Raw genomic sequence first — 20,583 nt, 5'->3', positions numbered from 1 at the left:
ATTTTTATTGCACGATGTTATTCCTTCACCGTGGAAGTCAATCGTGAACATTTGTTGAGTACGTATTTCATTAGAAAAATTGGTACCCGCCAGCGAGATTCGAACACCAGTGCATCGCTATATACGAATGCACCGGACGTCTTATCCTTTAGGCCACGACGACTTCAAATATTTATATAAATAAATATTTTTTCTGCCTAATTGCTGATAGCCTAAGGAGCTATTCCAGTTACGCGCCAATGCAAAAGTTTCTAGTGGATACATACAGGGCGGCTATATTTCTCATTTATAATAATTACGATACATATTTCTCTTAAAGCTTTAAGATGTGTTTTATTTCTTCTTCTTTCGCTTTAAGCCAGAGTGTAGGTATCTTCCTTGGTTTTGGTCTGAGAAAATCGTCAGTTTCCTGCAAATATTTCAAAGACCCGAAAGTTTGAAGTAGCTATTCTAATACAGAAGAGTATTCAAACTATGGACATCCCTAAATTATCCGTTGTCTGCACATTGGCACTTTTTGGTATTTAAAGAATATCATAAAAAAAAGAATAACAAGCGCGAAATTAAAAGTAGGCTTAATGATGCCAACGAGTCGTGAAAACCGAAGAAAATACTAAAGATAAAATTTAATATCCAATTTTCGACCGCAATTTATAATCCGTACAACGCATTTATTAAATTCCAAAACATTCAAATTATTCTTCGATGACTTTTATCGTCATTTGTTTATAATACAATAATTCATTAGCAACTACTATACTTAGGTACATTATAAAAAATAGTAATTAAAAATAACCAGAGGTCCCGCAGTAGTCGAAATTCGACTATAATTAATTGGAATTGTAAGTTTGTACACTATTATGATTGTATTTTATACTTCTATAATCACAAATTTCGCCAAGGGTACACTATAAAAAAATATTAATAAAGACAAACAATACTTAATCTATTCCCAATTTGACCACAGACGTCAAGAACAAAAGTTTGACAATAAATCGTATACATGCGCGCGTGTGTCAACTACATGGTATGTAGTGTGTGTAATGTTTTCTTTATTGATTTAATGTATCTTTTATGCATTATTTTAAAAAAATATTAGCATTGTGCACTTCTTCTCTATATTCTTTATAAGTGTGGAAAATTTCATACTCCTCCGTCCGCGCAATTTTCGTAAAAAGGGATACAAAGTTTTTGCTTCGCACGTATTAATATCTAGATAAGATTTATCGATAAACTTTAATGGCAGCCTCTATTCAAATATTTATACATAAACGAGTATTGTATGTATTAGCGGTATCAAATAAAATTGAGAATTAAATATTAAAATTCACATTGCTAATAATAACGGTTATTTGATGATAACCGTTAATTTGCAAAACTATTTTTGTTATAATTTATTGTAGAACACATCGTTATTAGTATTCATAATTGTGTAGTGTTGCTTTTTTTTACAGAAATTGTTTCAGTATGATGGCCTCGAAACCCAATCAGTTTTGTCAATTGTGTCTAAGTTCTGTCCATATAAATCGCACTGACCGTGTCGCAGGATGTTCATTTCTTCAGCAGCGAATGTAACGAACGCTTTCAGACTTCATTCTCTATTACGTTATTTTAATGATGTGATGAACTTTGATTTGTCGAACTTTTTTTCGAAGTGCTTTTTATAAATAATAACAATGAAGATCCTAATGAGAGCGGACACCCATTACAGCATCGCTGTAACCGGAGCATATGAACCGAAGTACACTTTTTCACAGGTAAGACTATAAATTTCATTTAATAAAATTTCTATAATAATCTATGTTATTAGTTGCTTTTACTATGCAATAATAAAACCAAACATGTGTCTTTGAACAACATTGCGTCGTCTAATTGTGTCCAATTAACATGTTTGAATCTACTTACTGTGTTTAGAGTTCATATCTTTGAGACACATGTAATTTAAACTTTGGTTAACTCTACGAACAATGTAATCGCCTGAATCGAATTCGACCTATACATTACTTCCAGTGTATTTTTATAAAAAAATTATAACTGATTCAGTTGAATTTAATGAGTTCTACAATCCTGTATTGTTTTGCTGAGAAGTAATCATACATTACACTTTGAAGGAAGCCCTATGTTGGCTGATACTTGATCTCAGCAATTACAATTTCGACATAGGTAGTATTTCAAGATGGTCAATGCTTTTCGCGTCCGATCGACCCTGAGCTCGTCCACTTATTATGGCCAATAAAAAATAAAAGTAGCAAGAAAGAAAGTGATAAACCAGCTGATTTATCTATTTTTGATGTAAATCTTTTGGTTTATAGTTTTATTTAAATTCTTTAAAAAGAACTGAAAAAAGGTGATCCTGCAATTTTAATAAACAAACATCAAAATAGTCTAAACATTGACAAACATGATCGTACGTAAAATCAAATAAAAAAACGAATTTTATGAAATATTGAAATAAAACTTTGTGGCACATTTCTGTAAGTAACTTAGTTCACATGATGATGACATTCATATTGTATTATAGTATGTATAAGGTGTTAAAATATAACTATTGATACTTCTAATAACTAATATGATAAATAAACGAAAATACCCCGTCATTGACGTTTACAGAAAATACATTTTTTTCATCATATCGGATAACTCAATGCCGAAACTAATTAAAGTTGATAATTGTTTAAATAATGTTTCCTTTATTTTTAAATAAATTCAAGTAGTAAATTAAAATAGTGCCATGCGGTTTTTTTTATTGCTTAGATGGGTGGACGAGCTCACAGCCCACCTGGTGTTAAGTGGTTACTGGAGCCCATGGACATCTACAGCGTAAATGCGCCACTCACCTTGAGATATAAGTTCTAAGATCTCACTAAAGTTACAACGGCTGCCCCATACTTTAAACCGAAACGCATTACTGCTTCACGGCAGAAATAGGCAGGGCGGTGGTCCCTACCCGCGCGGACTCACAAGAAGTCCTACTACCAGTAAAGGTTCTTGGTTTAGAGCTCTACCGGCCTATATCTTCCCATGGTTGTCGTAAAGGGCGACTAATAGACCTTTTCAGCCTAACGTCTCATGCCAACGGTAGCATTCCTAAGGAGGGTTAACGTCAAACAAGCGGCCGGTCGTAAAACTCATTCCAAATACTTAGGCAGCATGATACGATAAATAAAAAAGGAGGACATACTGCGCCACCTTTAATACATTAAATTATCCGGACTTTATTCAAAATAAAAAAAAAACAGTAACTCAATTTAAAGTTTACCTAAGTTCTCTGCTTATTTTAACACTAGCGACCCGCCCTCGCTTCGCTTCGGAAACATTAAAACACACATGAAACCAAAAAAATAAATAAATAAAAAATAAAAAAAAGTAGCCTATGTTCATCAGGGACAATATCGGCTTCTAATGGAAAAAGATTTTTTCAAATCGGTCCAGTAGTTTCGGAGCCTATTCGAAACAAACAAACAAACAAATCTTTCCTCTTTATAATATTATTAGTATTAGTATTATTAGTATTAGTATAGAAAACAAAAATATCTAAAACTAAGTTCTGCGCCTGTCTCACTAAGTGGACACAATCAATGTGGATGTCCACGATGATTGTTTAAATTAATGATGAGCGTTTCGCCTTTCATAGCACACCCCTTTTTGTAGGAAGATGTCACTTTCAACGATTTATTTACGATGAAAGACGCATTATTTTCCGTTTTAGGCAGGTTTTCGTACGCGAATTTTATGATTTACTGGTGGTAGGACCTCTTGTGAGTCCGCACGGGTAGGTACCACAACCCTGCCTATTTCAGCCGTGAAGCAGTAATGCGTTTCGGTTTGAAGGGTGGGGCAGCCGTTGTAACTATACTGAGACCTTACAACTTATATCTCAAGGTGCGTGGCGCATTTACGTTGTAGATGTCTATGGGCTCCAGTAACCACTTAACACCAGGTGGGCTGTGAGCTCGTTCACTCATCTAAGCAATAAAAAAAAAAAAAGATTAAAACACGACTATGGTTAAGTGTCTTGTGAAAGTATAATAAAATTACTTTATTTTATTTTATTTCCAGGTTTTAGCTGCTATTGCTGTATCGATGGGCTCCATGATTATAGGATTCTCGTCAGGTTACACTTCAACTGGTCTTGTTACAATGAAGAATAGCACTGTTATATCAGTCAGTAAAGAACAGGCAAGTATATTTTATTTTGTCGGTAATTTAATTGATTACAAACAAATATTTATCCATAAATCTACTTTAACTTTTTTTTTGCAGGCTAGTTGGATTGGAAGCTTGATGCCTTTGGCGGCACTCGCAGGTGGAGTGATCGGTGGACCCTTGGTGGATTATTTAGGAAGGCGTAGAACTATACTACTTATAGCTCCGCCATTCTGCGTGGGATGGATAGTTATAGCCATAGCACACGTTGTCGAATTGGTTTTTGTCGGGCGTGCTATTTGTGGATTATGTGTTGGTGTGGGATCTTTAGCCTTTCCGGTTTATTTAGGGGAAACAATCCAACCAGAAGTCCGAGGAACTTTAGGACTATTCCCTACAGCAATTGGTAACATAGGTATCTTAATTTGTTACCTAGCTGGCACATATTTAGACTGGTCCGCGCTTGCATTTCTGGGTGCTGCTATGAACATTCCATTCTTTATTTTGATGTTCATTATCCCGGAGACACCCCGATGGTATATTTCGCATGGTCGCATGGAAGAAGCTCGAAAAGCACTACAATGGCTTAGAGGGAAAAATTGTGATATCGAGAGTGAAATTCGAGAGATTGCAGTTTCAGACGCAGAGGCTCAAGCCGATGATGCAAGCATACGAGATCTTTTTAGCATCAAATATACGAAGGCGATACTTATTTCTCTCGGTTTGATGGCTTTCCAACAGCTTTCTGGTATAAATGCCGTCATATTCTATACTGTGACAATATTTCAAATGTCAGGAAGTTCTGTGGACGAAAACCTTTCAGCAATTATTGTAGGAATCGTTAATTTCGCTTCCACTTTTGTCGCTACGGCGCTAATAGATAGAGCTGGACGAAAATTGTTATTATATATCTCTTCAGTGACCATGACTATTACTTTAATTATTTTGGGTACATTCTTCTATGTTAAATACCAAGCAAAATTAGATGTATCTGATTTGGGTTGGTTACCACTGACTACCGTTATGATATACTTGTTAGGATTCTCACTGGCTTTCGGGCCAATACCATGGTTAATGATGGGTGAAATTTTGCCAGCAAAGATTCGAGGTAGCGCTGCTTCAATCTGCACGGCATTTAACTGGCTATGTACATTTATTGTAACAAAAACATTTCAGAACATTGTTGATGCGATCAGCGCGGCGGGCACGTTTTGGCTCTTCGGGAGTATTTGTTTTGTAGGCTTATTCTTTGTTATTGTTTGCGTACCAGAAACGAGAGGCAAAAGCCTTGATCAAATTGAAAATAAAATAACCGGTAGAGAAGAGAAACCCAGAACTCGTCGACTAAGCTCGATAGCAAACATTAAGCCTTTGCCAAACGGATGCTAAGAAGATGTTTTAAGCATTTATTAATTGAATAAAATTAGCTTTAAAGTAGCAATTAATAACTTTTACTATATTCTTTTCACAATTTTTAGGCAGTAAAAACGTTGTGTAGAAAAAGATTTCTATAAAAAAATCTTATATCTAATAGTACAATGGTATCATACTTAGTTGTTGTAACTGGTTCTATTGGTAGGTAGACTTTACGAGGATTATAATTTATGACATGAATGCCAAAGTATTTTAGTAGTTTTTATTGGGAAATTATTACATTTAGTAACTATTTATAATGATTTTATTTTGTAGTTTGTATCATACACTACTTCATGTAAAATACTAAGCTTTTTGGCAATCTTATAACAGAGTTTAATCTATGCCGTAAAGTTAAAATCATAAGTTACTTATTTAGTTTGGTGGTAGGACCTCTTGTGAGTCCGCACGGGTAGGTACCACCGCCCCGCCTATTTCTGCCGTGAAGCAGTAATGCGTTTCGGTTTGAAGGGTGGGGCAGCCGTTGTGACTATACTGAGACCTTAGAACTATATCTCAAGGTGTGTGGCGCATCTACGTTGTAGATGTCTATGGGCTCCAGTAACCACTTAACATCAGGTGGGCTGTGAGCTCGTCCACACATCTAAGCAATAAAAAAAAAAAAAAATAGTTACTTATATTAGTTGTAATAAAAAATGTTTTTTTTAAACTTTAATATGAAAATAAATGGTAAGATCTAAAGAATAAATTTCACTTAATGGAAAGAGAGTCACATCCTTAAATTATAATTCGAACCATTACAATTCACAGAATCATTACATTGAAGGCACTGTACTAATCTCTTTTAATCGAATTGTGCCTATGAATAGAGTTATATGTACCTGCAATTTCAAATTTTAGAACTAACTAAGAAAACAATAGTTAACTATTATTTTTACGAAACAAGGGGGGCCAGACCACATGGAATCTATATTGTACAGCTTTCAAACATATTGATTTGTCGGTCCAATGACTATTATTATTTATTTGTTTAATTTGACAAGCACACATATTGATATGAATTGTAAGTGTAACTATGTTTCCATTCATGAAAGTTAGTAAACAGTTCAAGTTAAGAGGAGACATATTGGTAATGTTCAAAAGTATATAGCCCACCCAGAACCAGGACATGACCCAGGACCTAGGTGTTATTATGTTATATTATGTTGTATTAAGAGAGAATTATTAGAATTAAAGAAAGTATGATCAATCGATTCTGCTTTTACTACGGCAAAATAATATTTATGTTTAAGTCAGTATTCTTTACAATTCTTTAACAGATTGATGGATTAATAAACAGGATTATTTCAATGTAATATAATGAAATTTAAACTAAAATGCCTTAATTATGGCCTTAAATTTAAAGCGTAATTAAATAGTTTGAGAATAATTCACACGCACACAACATTTTTAATTTTGAAAATCCAAATATATAACATTGATAGAACAATATTACTACTGTTTTGTTTAATATATTAGTAATTATATTCTATCCCTAAATAATGTAATCATTTTAAAAAAAGTAATGACTCTCAATGCTAATTGGCAACATTCATCTTAACTTAAAATAAAAATAAAATACTTTTAAGAAAACATACTTAGTGCTCAAAATCTAGTTCTAATTATGATCGGCACAGCACACTAAATATTACTTGTAATATGATTATAGTAGGGTAGTAATATTTTCTTTAATAGTTCTATATATTCTAATCTGGAAAATAACTGTCATCTTGTCCAAGCAATTAATTTGTTAAATAAATTTGACTCACTATCACTTTGATGAATATCTATGAATTGATTCATAAACAACATAAATAATTAAAAACTTACCCATTACTTGCACGCGGCAAATAGCGCAAGTATCACATTCAACATCCCAACTCCACATTGCAACAGCATTCCATTTTTTCAATGTGAACATTTTATCGGATTTTGGACCATCGTTATCCCCACGGTCCATACCATCACAGTCTTCACCGGACATAATGTATGCGTTTTAATGTTTATGGTAAATATTTAAGGTAACTATTGAAAATTAAATGCGTACATTTACAATGCTCGACTTGTTTACTATTTTTAAAAACATAATCAGGTGAGATTTTGAAGTGGCAGTGACAGCTTTGACAGACTGACTTTTCTAATTGTTGCGGTAAAAGGAAATAGCCTATACTGATAAAGATTTAATTTAAAGAGTAATCTTCGACGTAATGTTCGTATAAACTCTGAATTACATCCACGCAATTAATGAATGAATAATCATCCCATGAGTTTTTTAATCCGGGGAATATTGGCTTAAAGTTAACAAAAAGAAACTAGATGGCGTTGGTGGGTTAATTCATAACATTAGTGTAACAGCAACCGTAAACGTATTTTACAGATGTACCCTGTGCGTCAGTTGAACTGCATGACATATTGGACTGTTTAGGACTGACTCGGAGGTACAGTACCTAGCGGCCTTGATTGTTGCGCCGAGGGTTATGTGTTAGATTCCCACATCGAGCAAACATTGCGTGATGAACAGTTTGTTTGCTCTTTGTTTGGGTGTTTATTATCTATATACATATGTATATATTTGAACGTATATAAGTATGTTAGTAGTCTCTGGTACCCGTAACACAGGGAATCCTAAATTGGGGCCGGATGACCGTGCTTAATTAAAAATAAAAAGGTTTAAAAAGCGTTAGATCAAATTTGATAAATAAATAGTCTAAATCGCAATACCTTCTTTTTTTTGCGCGTCGTAGGCAGAACGCCAGCCAGATGGTCAGATCTGGTTGGTGGTAGTCTATATCATGCGGTCCATGCCACCCATGATCAAACACTGTGGATGAAAATCACATGTGGTCGCGATCCTCAGCGGTGAGAGAACGATGAAAAAGAAGATGGAAATTAATTCCAATCGATTAATGTCTCATTTCGCTTCATATAATTTTTCATATTACGACACAATGTTATAAGATAACATTAATACAATACTTGGTTTACGATACGATAGCTTTACGATAGTTTGGCCTCAAATTTGAAAACGACCCAGATCGTCTTGTGGAATTTCACCCTGCCTATTTCTCTAACGAAGTAATAAACATAATAAGTGCATTATCTATGACGAAGTAGTAGGTAATGCCTTCCGGTTTCATGAATGGGGCCATTGATTTAGTGATGTGTTTGTACTTCGGTTCCGGTGGTAGATTCTGCGAAGCATAGTTCTTGCTACGGTCAGTGTTAGCACACTCAAGTTGAGCCCCGCGAGCTCACCTACCAAATAACTCAGAACTAATAACATATATAGAATAAAAAATAATACAAAGGCTATTTGTTACAGTAGATTTTATTTATAAAAAAACACGAAAATTGCTTAAAGTCTACGTTTATACTTAATGTATTATATATGGAAACTATATTTTGTATAAAATAAGTACAATAAACCCTGTTATATCTGGTTTTTATAATATGTATATATTATAATATTTAATGTTTTATACTCAATAGGCTCCGCCACGCTTTTTGTACAATCTTATTGTAAATTGGAAATCTTAAACTACACGTGTATGAAACAAAATACGATATTCAAAATGAACGATAACTTATAGATTTGTTTTGTGTTAAAAGTAGGTTGGTACTATTACTATCGGTAGGAAAAAATAACGCTTCTCCAAATTTAATACCCGCAGTTAGAATATTGCGAGATACAAAGAAGTCAGAATAATTGCGAGGCTGGCTCCTAGACTTGATGCTCCACTAAAACACCCCAGGTCTTCAATTTGGACTTGATATCTAATGTTGTATGGGAATCTGCATACCGAAGCATCTAGAATTAAAAAACAGTCCATTAGGAATGACCATTTCTTTATGTGAAATTTGTTAAAAAAGGTGTAAGAGGAAAAAACATATAATTTGAATGAATCTCTTATTAGTCAATACTTACTAGGTACTCAATTAAAAAGTGACATAACTATTATTAATATTAGTAAAATACCCATATAATTTTGGATGTAAATCATACCTGTGCAAATCGCGCTTGTGGCATCAACACCACCAGTTTCTGATTGTACGGAAATGTGTAGTGGTGGACATGATCCTATGGTCCAAAAACTGTCGCAAGCATTCTGCAGCCTTATTTCAATATTTCCGGTGGAAGCCAAATTCTCACAAGTTATTGCGCTTGGATCAAGTCCTACTATTGTTGTGTTGCGTCTGGAAGTCAAAGAATTTTTAAAGGCATCTCGAATAATACCATCCTTTTCCCGTGGCAACAGCGTTTTTAGACTATTTCTAAAGCGATCGTCTACTGGCATTTACTGGTGCAAGAACGAATTTGTGAGCCCGCACGATTTGGTACCACAATTACATTTACAAGTTTAATATTTACTTTTCTTTACGTCACAAAACTTTGTAAACGTAAGCAGAGTCTAGATAGGGTAGAATGGAAGGAATTGGCAAGCACTGTCCGTTGTTTTTTTAATGCTGAGTTTATCGTAATTAACCTGTGAACTGCGTTGTGTATCGTGATCTGTAAACTCTAAATACCAAGACCATTATTATTTTTTTGCCCGGATTCCTGCATTTACCCCAGAAGAGTGTCCAGGAGCGTCATAATATTGTCGGCCGCTCCTTTGAAATTTCTACTTAACTGTGAAGTTTAAGGGTATTACGATGGTCTCTCATAAGCTCTTAAAACCGGGTGGAGCATGAACTTGTTTGTCCATGTTTTGCAATTAAGAAAAAATTATAAAAATCTAAGGAATACTTAACTACGTTCACGGAATAACTGAATTAAAATATACATAGATACGTATGTTTATATGAGTTCTAAATTATATGTACTTAGTCTGGCCATAAATACTGTTACAATTAAAAATAAAAAAATATTACATTTGAATTTGGAATCTGTCGTTTTTATATGATTGCAATGCAATACATTGTACAATATTTTGCGATATTAAAATGGAGTGGGGTGATAAAGAGAACCGAATCGCTGTGATTGCATTACACATTACACAAAGTAGGTATGGAGCCAAATGCAATTTTTAAAACTCTCCATACGCTTGGTATTAGTAAAATGTTTGTGTACCGGGCTATTAATAGGTGCAATGAGATCTCCTCTGTTTGTGACAGAAAAAGATCTGGCCCTCCACGTAGTGTTCGTTCAAAAAAGGTGGTTAAAGCAGTAAGGGAAAGAATTCGAAGAAACCCTGTCCGAAAGCAAAAGATTTTATCTTGGGAGATGAAGATAGCACTAGAACCATGTCGCGTATTTTAAAAGATGACTTAGGATTTGCAGCCCATAAGAGACGTACTGGTCATTTCTTGACTGATAATTTAAAAGAGAATAGGGAGGTAAAATCGAAACAACTACTGAAGCGGTACGCAAAGGGAGGTCATAGAAAAATTTTGTTTACGGATGAGAAAATTTTTACAATTAAGCAACATTTTAACAAACAAAATGACCGTATTTATGCTCAAAGCTCTAAGAAAGCTTCCCATTTAGTCGACAGAGTGCTACGTGGGTACTATCCGACTTCAGTGATTGTTTGGTGGGGTATTAGCTATGAAGGAGTGACGGAGCCATACTTTTGTGAAAAAGGTATCAAAACATCGGCACAAGTGTATCAAGATACCATTCTTGAGAAGGTAATGAAGCCCCTTAACAACATCATGTTCAATAATCAAGAATGGTGTTTCCAGCAAGACTCGGCGCCAGGTCATAAAGCTCGGTCTACGCAGTCTTGGTTGGAAACGAACGTTTCGGACTTCATCAGAGCTGAAGACTGGCCGTCGTCTAGTCCCGATCTTAATCCGCTGGATTATGATTTATGGTCAGTTTTAGAGAGTACGGCTTGCTCTAAACGCCATGATAATTTGGAGTCCCTAAAACAATCCGATTGGCAGAAAAAAAAATCCCATGGAAAGAGTGCGTGGTTCTATTGATAACTGGCCTCAACGTTTAAAGGACTGTATTGCAGCCAATGGAGACCACTTCGAATAAGCTTTTTATACTTTAAATTGTTTTATATTTATGTATTAAACTAACACACTGTAAAAGTAATAAATGTTATTTGCAATAGAATTTTTTTTGTTTTCCTTTGTAACGGTATTTATGGCCAGACTAAGTATATATTGAACGAACACATAATACCTTGGTTGAGCAACAGCTCTTGAATGACACACAACAAGACTTCCAGCCCCACTCGCACTTCGAGAAATTCTGATTCTTCTGTTATCATTGTGTACATAAAAGTAATTGGGACTAACTGTGTAGAAATTAATATAACCAGGTTCCACGAAGTCGTCAAACTGTCTCGTGCCTGACAATTGATCAACAAACTGTGAACCACAAAGAGGATTCACAATTCTTCTTCCAACTGCAATAATAAAATAATGTTTTGTTTAAATCTACTTATTTTTATATTCGTTTCTACATTAGTTGTAATATGAAAAAGCATTTGTTATTAAATTCACAAGACACACACATAAAATTATATTTTAATATTACAAACTACAATTTTATGATACAATTTTAGAATAAAAATAATGAATTGCACGCTAAAAAACAACAGTAACACACAATCCTTACCTGACTGAATTCTTTCCAGGACTGGGCTCATGACTATTGGTACGTTTGTGCCTGTTGTAGCCAAAGATACCGCCCTGATGTCGTTGTGAATATCACGCACCAAATTCCATATGTTATCGAACTGATTCGTAGCAGTCGCAAAAAGTAGCCTCAAATCTAAATTCAACAAAAAAAGATTTATCAGTGATCATGACTGTAGGCCTTTTTTAAATAAAGTAACTAAGTAGTCAAAGGATCTTAGTCGCAATAGTCGTAATTTAGCAGATACGATTACTGCTAACGTAATAATCTTCACGTATTTTCCAATATATGCTTGAATCATAAAAGCCTCTATATTACTATTGAAGTGTTGGTGATGTTAGTTAAGGGCTTGCAATATGCACCCGAGACGTGAGTTCTCAGTCTCAGTTTTTTAAGGGCGAATTTACATTACGAAATTAATGGTATGAAATTAGTTTCGTGACATCAGTTTTACCAACAGTTTCACGTGTAATTTAATATTTTCGTAATGCAAGCATTAATTTCATGAATGCAAATAAGTTTCGTGCCCTACGCGATTTTTTGGTGAAAGTAGTGTCACGCAACTAATTTTGTAGTGTAGACGCGACATGAACTAGTGTCGCGAAAGCGCCTGCGCTTTCATATCAGCGACAAGAGTGTCTCTGGGACCCAAAACACCAACAGTAAAAAAATAAAATTATCTTCACTCATTCGAAAATAGTTTTTATAGCGGTCAGGATCTTCATCTGCTAGCTAATTCAGAGACTGACTTCGTTGCACCTAAATGCCTTCTTGTTAACCATCCTCGACTCTACCATCGTCTTTTTTTTTTTCTTTTCTTGAGTCTTTTTTAAATTTACATTGAATATAGCAAAATATAGCTTTGATGCTAATGGCGCCATGGTTACTGCGATACTGTGGATTTCGCGACACTAATTTTTTTACGAAATTACTTTCGCATATATCGAAACTACTTTCGTGAAACTGAGTCCAACATGCATGACCCTAATTTCGTAATATAAATTTCGCATAATACAGCGGCTGCCCTACCCTTCAAATTAAATCGCATTACTGGTTCACGGCGAAAATAGGCATGGTGGTGGTACCTACCCGTGCGGGCTCACAAAACCCTCTGTCACCAGTAAGAAAGGTATTTACGGTAACTGACTAAAATCAGATAGGACCTAAGCTCATTTCGCTAAATCGTTAATAAAAATAATTACCCGGAACTGTTTCATTAAGAAGTCGGGCTTGTTCAAAAACTATTTCATTGTTCTGTAGATGACCGGTATTGATGAGGTACAACACTACAGTTGAATTTCCTCCTACGTAATTTCTTGCGCTTTCATTACGAAGTTGGTCTTGCATCATTATTCTGATGTTTGTCAGACTAGTTTGCAGATTTACTCCATTGAGCACTGAAATAAAAGTGAAATTAAATATATATTTTTGTAGTCAGTTAATTAACAATTAAAATCGCAATTTTTTCTTTCATACTCACTTGATTGATGTGCCGCTAAAGTGTAATTAGAGTGGAATTCAACTTGCGAGAAAGTTGTGTTGACAACAACACTACCATCAAATGCATTGAGCAGGGTGATGCTCGATCCGAATTTGTCTACTTCTATTGAATCCACTAAATATGCAATGGCCGGATACACTGCTTGGTATGGCCATGATGAGTCAAGAACTATATACAAATTCGTTTTTAATCTGTAATCCAGGCTCGTTGCTACTGAGGTAACACAGCTTAAGTCGTTCAAATTGCTAGCTAAAATAAAATATAAATAACATTAATAAAGAATAATCGTAATTAAACATTAGTATAATTTAAAATCTTACTAGAATATGTTTGGAAATTGGTGACTGCGCTGTTCACTAGTTGCTCGAGGCCACCCATTATAGTTCCTCTAAGTGGCATGTTCGTATCAAGAGCGGCAGCAAAGGCAAAAGTTTCCCCAGCTAAATTTTGATTTGTGATATGCGTTTGACTCAATTCGCGACGGTTACATGCACGAAAAGCTTGACTAAATATCCCATTCTGTAGATAATAAATAATTAATATATTCAGTTATTAAAACAATGCGAACAGATTGATTTTAAGAACGCTGTTTTTTTTATTTACCCGCGGTGTATAATACATGTCCAACAGCTGCGACAGTCTCAAAGAACTAAAAGTTCCTAAAACTGAGGTTATTGCACTGCCGAGAACAAAGCCATCGATGCCTCCTCTGATTTCTGGATCGGTCATTTCTATGTTGACACGGCTGTGAATCATGAAGTGTCTAGGCGCTTGAGTGCTGTTCCAGTTTCCTGCTGTACCGATCGAAATTGATGAACTGCCTCTTTCAGTTCCTTGAATAAGAATTGCCTCGGCCAAATCACCTGAAAAAATATTTAAATAAGGTAACATCGGATGCGAGAAATTTGATGAAATTTATATTTTATTGTTGTCTTCTCACTCACACAACCCCAAATAGAACCCCAAAGATAACTGCAACTTGAACTAAGTATATATGGAAAAGTCGAAAAAGACATTTTGTTATTCCCGTTTCCTGCTCTGAAGCAGTTTAATATATTTTTTAATGTCTATCCATATAATTACTACGATTATAATTGTATCTGACTTTATCTTTTGTTTTTATTTCTTTGTAGGATAAAATGTATTTGCTGGTTGTATGGTATGGACAAAACACCAACATTTTTAAATTAAAATAAATAGTAGGTTTGTAATCTTTAACATATTTTACAATTCCTTTTCTATCTACCTGAGAGTGTTGCTGGATACAGTGAAGTCACAGTTTGTTGGACATTCGGATAATTTAAAACAGATCCTTTTGCAAGTTCAAGAACAGGAACCTGTTGTGGTTGAGCACCTGCCGCAATACCAGCTATGAGGTTTCCCCCTGATACAGCTCCCCATTGGGTGAAAATCACTCCATCTAATAGTGGGCATTGACTTTCTCCGAGTAATTGGCGTTCAGATTTAAGACTACCGTAATTACTAGTATACTCAACGTCACTGTTTGGATCAAAATTCCGCATTTGCCCATTTTTATCATTAGTTTTTCTGAAAAGAAAAGTTGTTTATTAAATTATTATTTATTTCAATAATTGCATTCATTTTTAAATGTTAATGATAATTAATTTAGAATACAAAGAGTCTCGTCTATTTGTACTATTATTTTAATCCTTAACTAATCAAGGGAAAGGAGTGTTTGAGTTTTAATTAATTAAATAATTGTGACAACTCCCGGCTAGGCTATCCGGTGACCTTGCGGAGAGACTGTGTTCATTGGTGTGGATTGGGAGAGACCTATGCCCAGCAGTGGACGACGGTGAGCTGATGATGAATTATGAAAGTTTACACTCACAGTAAGGAAGTATCTAAAATTTCAACGTCATCGCTAATTGATCGTCCTGTTCTTAGCGCACGATACTGTGACAACTGGTTACAATTGCTTTCATCTCCTCTCAGTCTTGCGTCAACGGTTGTCGACAACATGTGATGTAGAGTGCACTGAAAATTGTTTAATAATTATGTGGAATCGTTTATATAAATTGCAAAAGTCGACTTATGCCTAATCCCGGTGCAGCATGAAAAGAGGACACGTTGCACCGATCCCACATGTTTTTTTTATATTTTTTTTGCTATTGCCCTTGTGGTGTGGCCAATACCTGATGGTGAGTGGTTACCATTACCCATAGACCTCAGCAATACCAGGGGCAGAGCCAAGCCGCTGCCTACATTATGTGGTATTTTAGTGATAGTAGAACCTCTGGCGAGTCCGCACGGGTGGGTACCACCGCCCTGCCTATTTCTGCCGTGAAGCAGTAATGCGTTTCGGTTTGAAGGGTGCAGCAGCTTTTGTAACTATACTTGCGGCCTTATAACTTATATCTCAAAGTGGGTGGCGCATTTAAGTTGTAGATGTCTATGGGCTCCAGTAACCACTTAACACCAGGTGGGCTGTGAGCTCGTCCAGCCATCGAAGCAATTAAAAAAAAGAAGTGGGATAAGGGCAAGTAAAAGTAGAAGATTTTTATTAGTCCTAAAATACACATAATAACGCATTAACTCACTGCTTCTATTTAATTTAGTTCAATTTACACAGATTGATGTATCCGATCCTCAATCGGTAATATAATTTTTTCTAAAACAAACCCACCTTGAGCACTGAATTAACAGTTGTATTTCCAAGTGTCTGCAAATTACTAGGTATGAGTCTTGTTAGTAGCAGCCTGTGACGATGAAAGGAGTGGAAGGTTGGTGCAAACGGTATCACATTCGAAGATATGGCTAAATTACCTTCCGGCTGGTGAAATTCTATACCATCTTGGCGGTACCTGCAATTTTAAATTTTCTACTACTATAACAATGTTTATTAAATTTAAATAATTAGTCGTTATTTAGCGTATCTATGGTAATTTAGGTACCACTAAATGAATAAATGATTTCCATACCAAAAAGCAAGAAGGTACAGCAAAAAATGGGACAATCACATAGCGATAAAAGGTGAAATTCTGTGATTAAAAACATACTTTTCAAAATTGGGATACGATCAAACAACAATGTTTTACAGCCGTTATTAAAGGGATGTTGAGTATTATTTCAACCAGCAGACTACAAGCTTGTTAAAATATTTCAACACGAATGTCCAAACAATTACTGTAATCCTCTGAGTTTTAATGTATGAGAGTTTGTTTTTTAAACCACACTTCTAAGCACCTCAACAAAATGTATATTAGAATCCTTATAATCGTCCCAACACTGACGGGCTATATTTTTTTACATATTTTAGAATTCATATATTTAAGTTGTTCTTTTATAATAAACTAATAATAGTCTTAAAAATGAATAATTAAACTATTGCTTGACTGGAGTAGGTACTTACGTGTGAAGAAGTAACGCGGACAGTTGTCTTAAGTCCATGTTCACATCAGGATTATCTTCGATTCTACGAATGATGTCAATGAGAACAGGAATTGTGGTCGGAGGGAGATTGTTTCTGTTTAACAGTATGGGATCAAAATAGCATTCCCGTAGCTCTGGTGCGATACTGGACTGCGCCGTTAGTTGTCCGTGGGTAGTACCCACAACAGCTACCATAAAGAATGGTAGCCAATACATCGTGATGATCTCTGGAAAAAAATAAAAACGAAATTTTAATTAAATTCTTTAATGGTGGTAGGACCTCTTGTGAGTCCGCACGGGTAGGTACCACCACTCCGCCTATTTCTACCGTGAAGCAGTAATGCGTTTCGGTTTGAAGGGTGGGTAGCTGTTGTAACTATACTGAGACCTTAGAACTTATATCTCAAGGTGGGTGGCGCATTTAGGTTGTAGATGTCTATGGGCTCCAATAACCACTTAACACCGGGTGGGCTGTGAGCTTGTCCATCAATAAAAAGCAATAAAAAAAAATAAAAAAAACTTACTTCACGGTTTCAGTGATCGATTTTTGAATAATACAGGGACGGCTTATATGTAGCTACAGTGATATTAATTTTTTAAACATAATATTATCATTGTTATTGTTGAACATTTTTCTCAATGAGTTTCGGCGACCGTGATGGTGACAAGCAATATTGATATTTACTTAAAAACGTTAAATCGCGTTATAATAACCCTTACTAATTGGATATGTACCCGTGAATTCTTGGTATACTATCAAAATGTATCTGTAGCTTTGTAAAGTTTCGTGAATGTAAGGCATTTAATACTAAACATAATTTAAATTAAGAATATAGATTTGTTTAGCACCTCTGAAACAATTCTCTGGCATTCATATTAAATGTTATCTATATCGATGACGAATTACAAAAGGCATTCATGATATTTTATCAATTATGTTACAGGTACCTACTAGTTACAGGGAGCGGCCGAAGTGCCTTCTACACATTTGTGAATTGTTGCCTACTAATTGGTACTATTTACCTTTTTTTATTATTGATTAGATTGTGAACAAGCTCACGCCCCAGCTGGTTTAAGTAGGTACCGGAGCCCGTAGACATCTACAACGTAAATGCCGCCCCACCTACCTTGAGAAAATAGTTCTAAGGTCTCAGTTTTAACAGTTTTTGCTTTAGGACCTAATATTTAGTCGGGGTTTTTATCTTCAATATCCTCTTTATATGAGATAAACCATGAAAGAATATAAATAAATACATTGTATATTTTATAGCGTTCAGTACAAACACATTTCAATAATTTATATGCTAGTTTATAAACATATGACCAATAATAGAATGTTGCAATGTCGTTGATTAAAAAGAATAAAGTAATCGTTATCGAGTTAGAATTGGAACATTGGTTTATGTGTATTTGCATGCTCTAGTTTTGATAAGGGCTCAAAAGATACAATTCTAACTATGAACGTAGACAATTTAGTTAAGTTAAACACCATCGAAATGTTATTGAAAGAGCACAGCGAATTAAAAATCTGAAATGCAGATTTTTTTTAATTTTTTATTATATCCGTCTTTGTCGAAGATTACCGAACGTCGACCATATCTACTAACCGAGAACCCAGTGACTAATTTTTTTTTAAGTAGGTACTATTAAGAAAATCTTAATTTTAAGATTACTAAATGCAAGCGAGAAAAGAATACGCTGATCATTGATTAAATGTCTTGATACAATGTACTTAACATTGTATTTGCTTAAATTATGTCTGGTTAATTCACGCACTTGTTTGTTGACCTTGATCCACTTCGGTAATTGGGCTACATGTGACTTTTGTACAAAACGTAAACGGCATACCGGCTTGAGCTCCTTTTCGTTTGAAACTCAACAATACTAACAAATCAACTTCTAAGCTTTCGCAATGCAAGGATAATACAACAATACCTACTACGAATGAAATTGGACTTACATTCGAGAAAACTCCGCACTTAAACCTCTTTAAAACAGTACACTAAACACGTTTATCATTTACGAACGTAAAATGAAAACACAAATTTTCTCCTCCGTTATTTGTTTATGAATAAAAAACTCGCAACTCTTGTAAGGGCCTCATTCGGTCCGGACGCGCCCAACACATAGCCAACTTGTAAAATAAAGGGTGCCAGTTATATCTACGATAAGATAATGAAAGCAGGTCTAGATAAATTTGTAACGAATGATAGCCATACGCGCTAGAGCCGTCCGTATCTGTTTTTGCTGGCGATTACAATGATAACGACTGATTAACGTGAAAACTGTGCTGAGACATTCGAAATAAATGCGGATTTATGACAATGCACCAAGGATTCCGTATTAACGTTATAATTTCACTGGTTGTAGGACCTCTGATGAGACCGCATGGGTAGGTACCACCACCCCGCCTATTTCGGCCGTGAAGCAGTAATGCGTTTCGGCTTGAAGGGTGGGACTTAACACCAGATGGGCTGTGTGCCCGTCCACCCAAACAAGCCAAAAAAAAAAAAAACTTTTAATTGTAACTTGACCCGGAATAGTACTTTTCTTTATGAATGGTACCCTGTTTTTTTATTCGTGCATCTATTAAAGTGTATGCATAATTTGATCAGGTTCGATTGCGTTGTAACGACGTAAGAACGTCACAAACTCTTAAACTAACCAACAAACACATCCGCTTCATCTTACAAAACGTGATATTGTAATATTGTAATAAAAAAATTGTGTTATTGTAATAAAAAAAATTAATTTTTAAAATAAAAAAAAACGTGATAAATGTGATGTACCTACGTGATGAACAATAACTTCTAATCAATAAAAAAAAAATGAGTTAAAAAACAAACAAGCTGAACAATTGTGATTAAGTTAAAATTGTTGTCGCTCTGCTAGTTTCTTTGAACGTTATTGAAAATGTGCACTTTACATTTCTCATACCTGTGCACCGGACATTTTAATTTTTTTTTTTTTATGACGTTTTATATTTTAACTTTCAATTGTTTTTAATTTAGATCCGTGAGTTCTTCATCTAGGTATTTAAGACACAAAAGTCGGTCGCCAAACAACTTGAGTTTTCTCTCGATGAGTTGTCGCACTTTTACAGAGGTACAGACAGCTCTTGAAGCTCTGTCTACTGAAAAAAAATCCTTCAACGTTTATAATTAATTACCTATGTTTTCTAAACTGTCAATTGTCCTTGTAATGCGACCACTAAATCATTTTTGAACCATACGGTGGACTACTAGAGGTCTAGTCCACTTTTTATTTAATGCCTTCTGTGTGAATACGCAGTAGATAAAAATCGACTTTCCAATTAATTATGTTAATTAGAATCAGAGAGATGTTTCTTATTTTTACCATAATAGAAGAATTGTTAAAACAGACTTTTTAGACATATATGTATTAATTTACGATCCTGTATGTCTAAAATCGATTCAGATTTATAAAAAATACCGACGAGGATGGGATTCGAACCCACGCGTGCAGAGCACATTGGATTAGCAGTCCAACGCCTTAACCACTCGGCCACCTCGTC

General features: G+C 35.0%; 3 protein-coding genes and 1 non-coding gene across 5 annotated transcripts in view; 1 reads left to right on the top strand and 3 right to left on the bottom strand.

Annotated features, from left to right (window-relative positions):
* The window catches only part of LOC105842683 (RING-box protein 2), a 37,191-nt gene extending 28,919 nt beyond the window's left edge, over window positions 1–8,272 (bottom strand). The window contains exon 1 of the mRNA XM_038010963.2: window positions 7,390–8,272. Within this exon, the coding sequence (XP_037866891.1) occupies window positions 7,390–7,543 (154 nt within the window). The 5' untranslated portion in view covers window positions 7,544–8,272. The remainder of the gene's footprint in view (window positions 1–7,389) is intronic.
* Window positions 1,492–6,771, top strand: LOC101738007 (facilitated trehalose transporter Tret1). 2 transcript variants are annotated; one of them, XR_009973206.1, is made up of 4 exons: window positions 1,503–1,757; window positions 4,060–4,179; window positions 4,264–5,937; window positions 6,204–6,771. XR_009973206.1 is itself a non-coding variant. In XM_038010961.2 (3 exons), exons 1-3 carry the CDS (start codon window positions 1,677–1,679, stop codon window positions 5,533–5,535), a joined length of 1,473 nt encoding a protein of 490 aa, XP_037866889.1. In that variant the 5' UTR covers window positions 1,492–1,676; the 3' UTR covers window positions 5,536–6,771. The 2 variants fall into 2 exon arrangements, 1 of the variants encoding a protein (XP_037866889.1); XM_038010961.2 differs by having other exon boundaries at window positions 1,492–1,757; window positions 4,264–6,771.
* A 599-nt stretch (window positions 8,273–8,871) lies between the features above and the next one.
* On the bottom strand, window positions 8,872–19,304 carry LOC101738136 (uncharacterized). Its single transcript, XM_004930161.5, has 13 exons — window positions 19,009–19,304; window positions 17,029–17,275; window positions 16,303–16,480; window positions 15,508–15,653; window positions 14,902–15,203; window positions 14,259–14,518; window positions 13,976–14,174; window positions 13,635–13,904; window positions 13,357–13,551; window positions 12,134–12,289; window positions 11,696–11,921; window positions 9,563–9,753; window positions 8,872–9,367 (listed from the first exon to the last, which is right to left on the bottom strand). The coding sequence occupies exons 2-13, from the start codon at window positions 17,262–17,264 to the stop codon at window positions 9,231–9,233; spliced, it is 2,496 nt and encodes an 831-aa protein (XP_004930218.1). The 5' UTR covers window positions 17,265–17,275; window positions 19,009–19,304; the 3' UTR covers window positions 8,872–9,230.
* Window positions 19,305–20,501: 1,197 nt separating this feature from the next.
* TRNAS-GCU (transfer RNA serine (anticodon GCU)) lies at window positions 20,502–20,583 on the bottom strand. The gene has a single exon. It is a non-coding gene; the product is annotated as a tRNA-Ser (tRNA).

Source organism: Bombyx mori, chromosome 5 (assembly GCF_030269925.1).
Source record: "Bombyx mori chromosome 5, ASM3026992v2".
NCBI lineage: Eukaryota > Metazoa > Arthropoda > Insecta > Lepidoptera > Bombycidae > Bombyx > Bombyx mori.
This window is presented reverse-complemented; position numbering and strand designations above follow the sequence as displayed.

Bases quoted from the DNA above. Each gene is read 5' to 3' on its own strand.
- LOC101738007 (XM_038010961.2), top strand. From the start codon at position 1,677: ATGAAGATCCTAATGAGAGCGGACACCCATTACAGCATCGCTGTAACC. The intron at 1,758-4,059 runs GTAAGACTATAA...TTTTATTTCCAG, and splicing joins CGAAGTACACTTTTTCACAG to GTTTTAGCTGCTATTGCTGT. The intron at 4,180-4,263 runs GCAAGTATATTT...TTTTTTTTGCAG, and splicing joins TATCAGTCAGTAAAGAACAG to GCTAGTTGGATTGGAAGCTT.
- LOC101738136 (XM_004930161.5), bottom strand. From the start codon at position 17,264: ATGTATTGGCTACCATTCTTTATGGTAGCTGTTGTGGGTACTACCCAC. The intron at 9,754-11,695 runs GTATTATGTGTT...TTTGACTTCCAG, and splicing joins AGAGCTGTTGCTCAACCAAG to ACGCAACACAACAATAGTAG. The intron at 9,368-9,562 runs GTATGATTTACA...TTTTAATTCTAG, and splicing joins CACAAGCGCGATTTGCACAG to ATGCTTCGGTATGCAGATTC.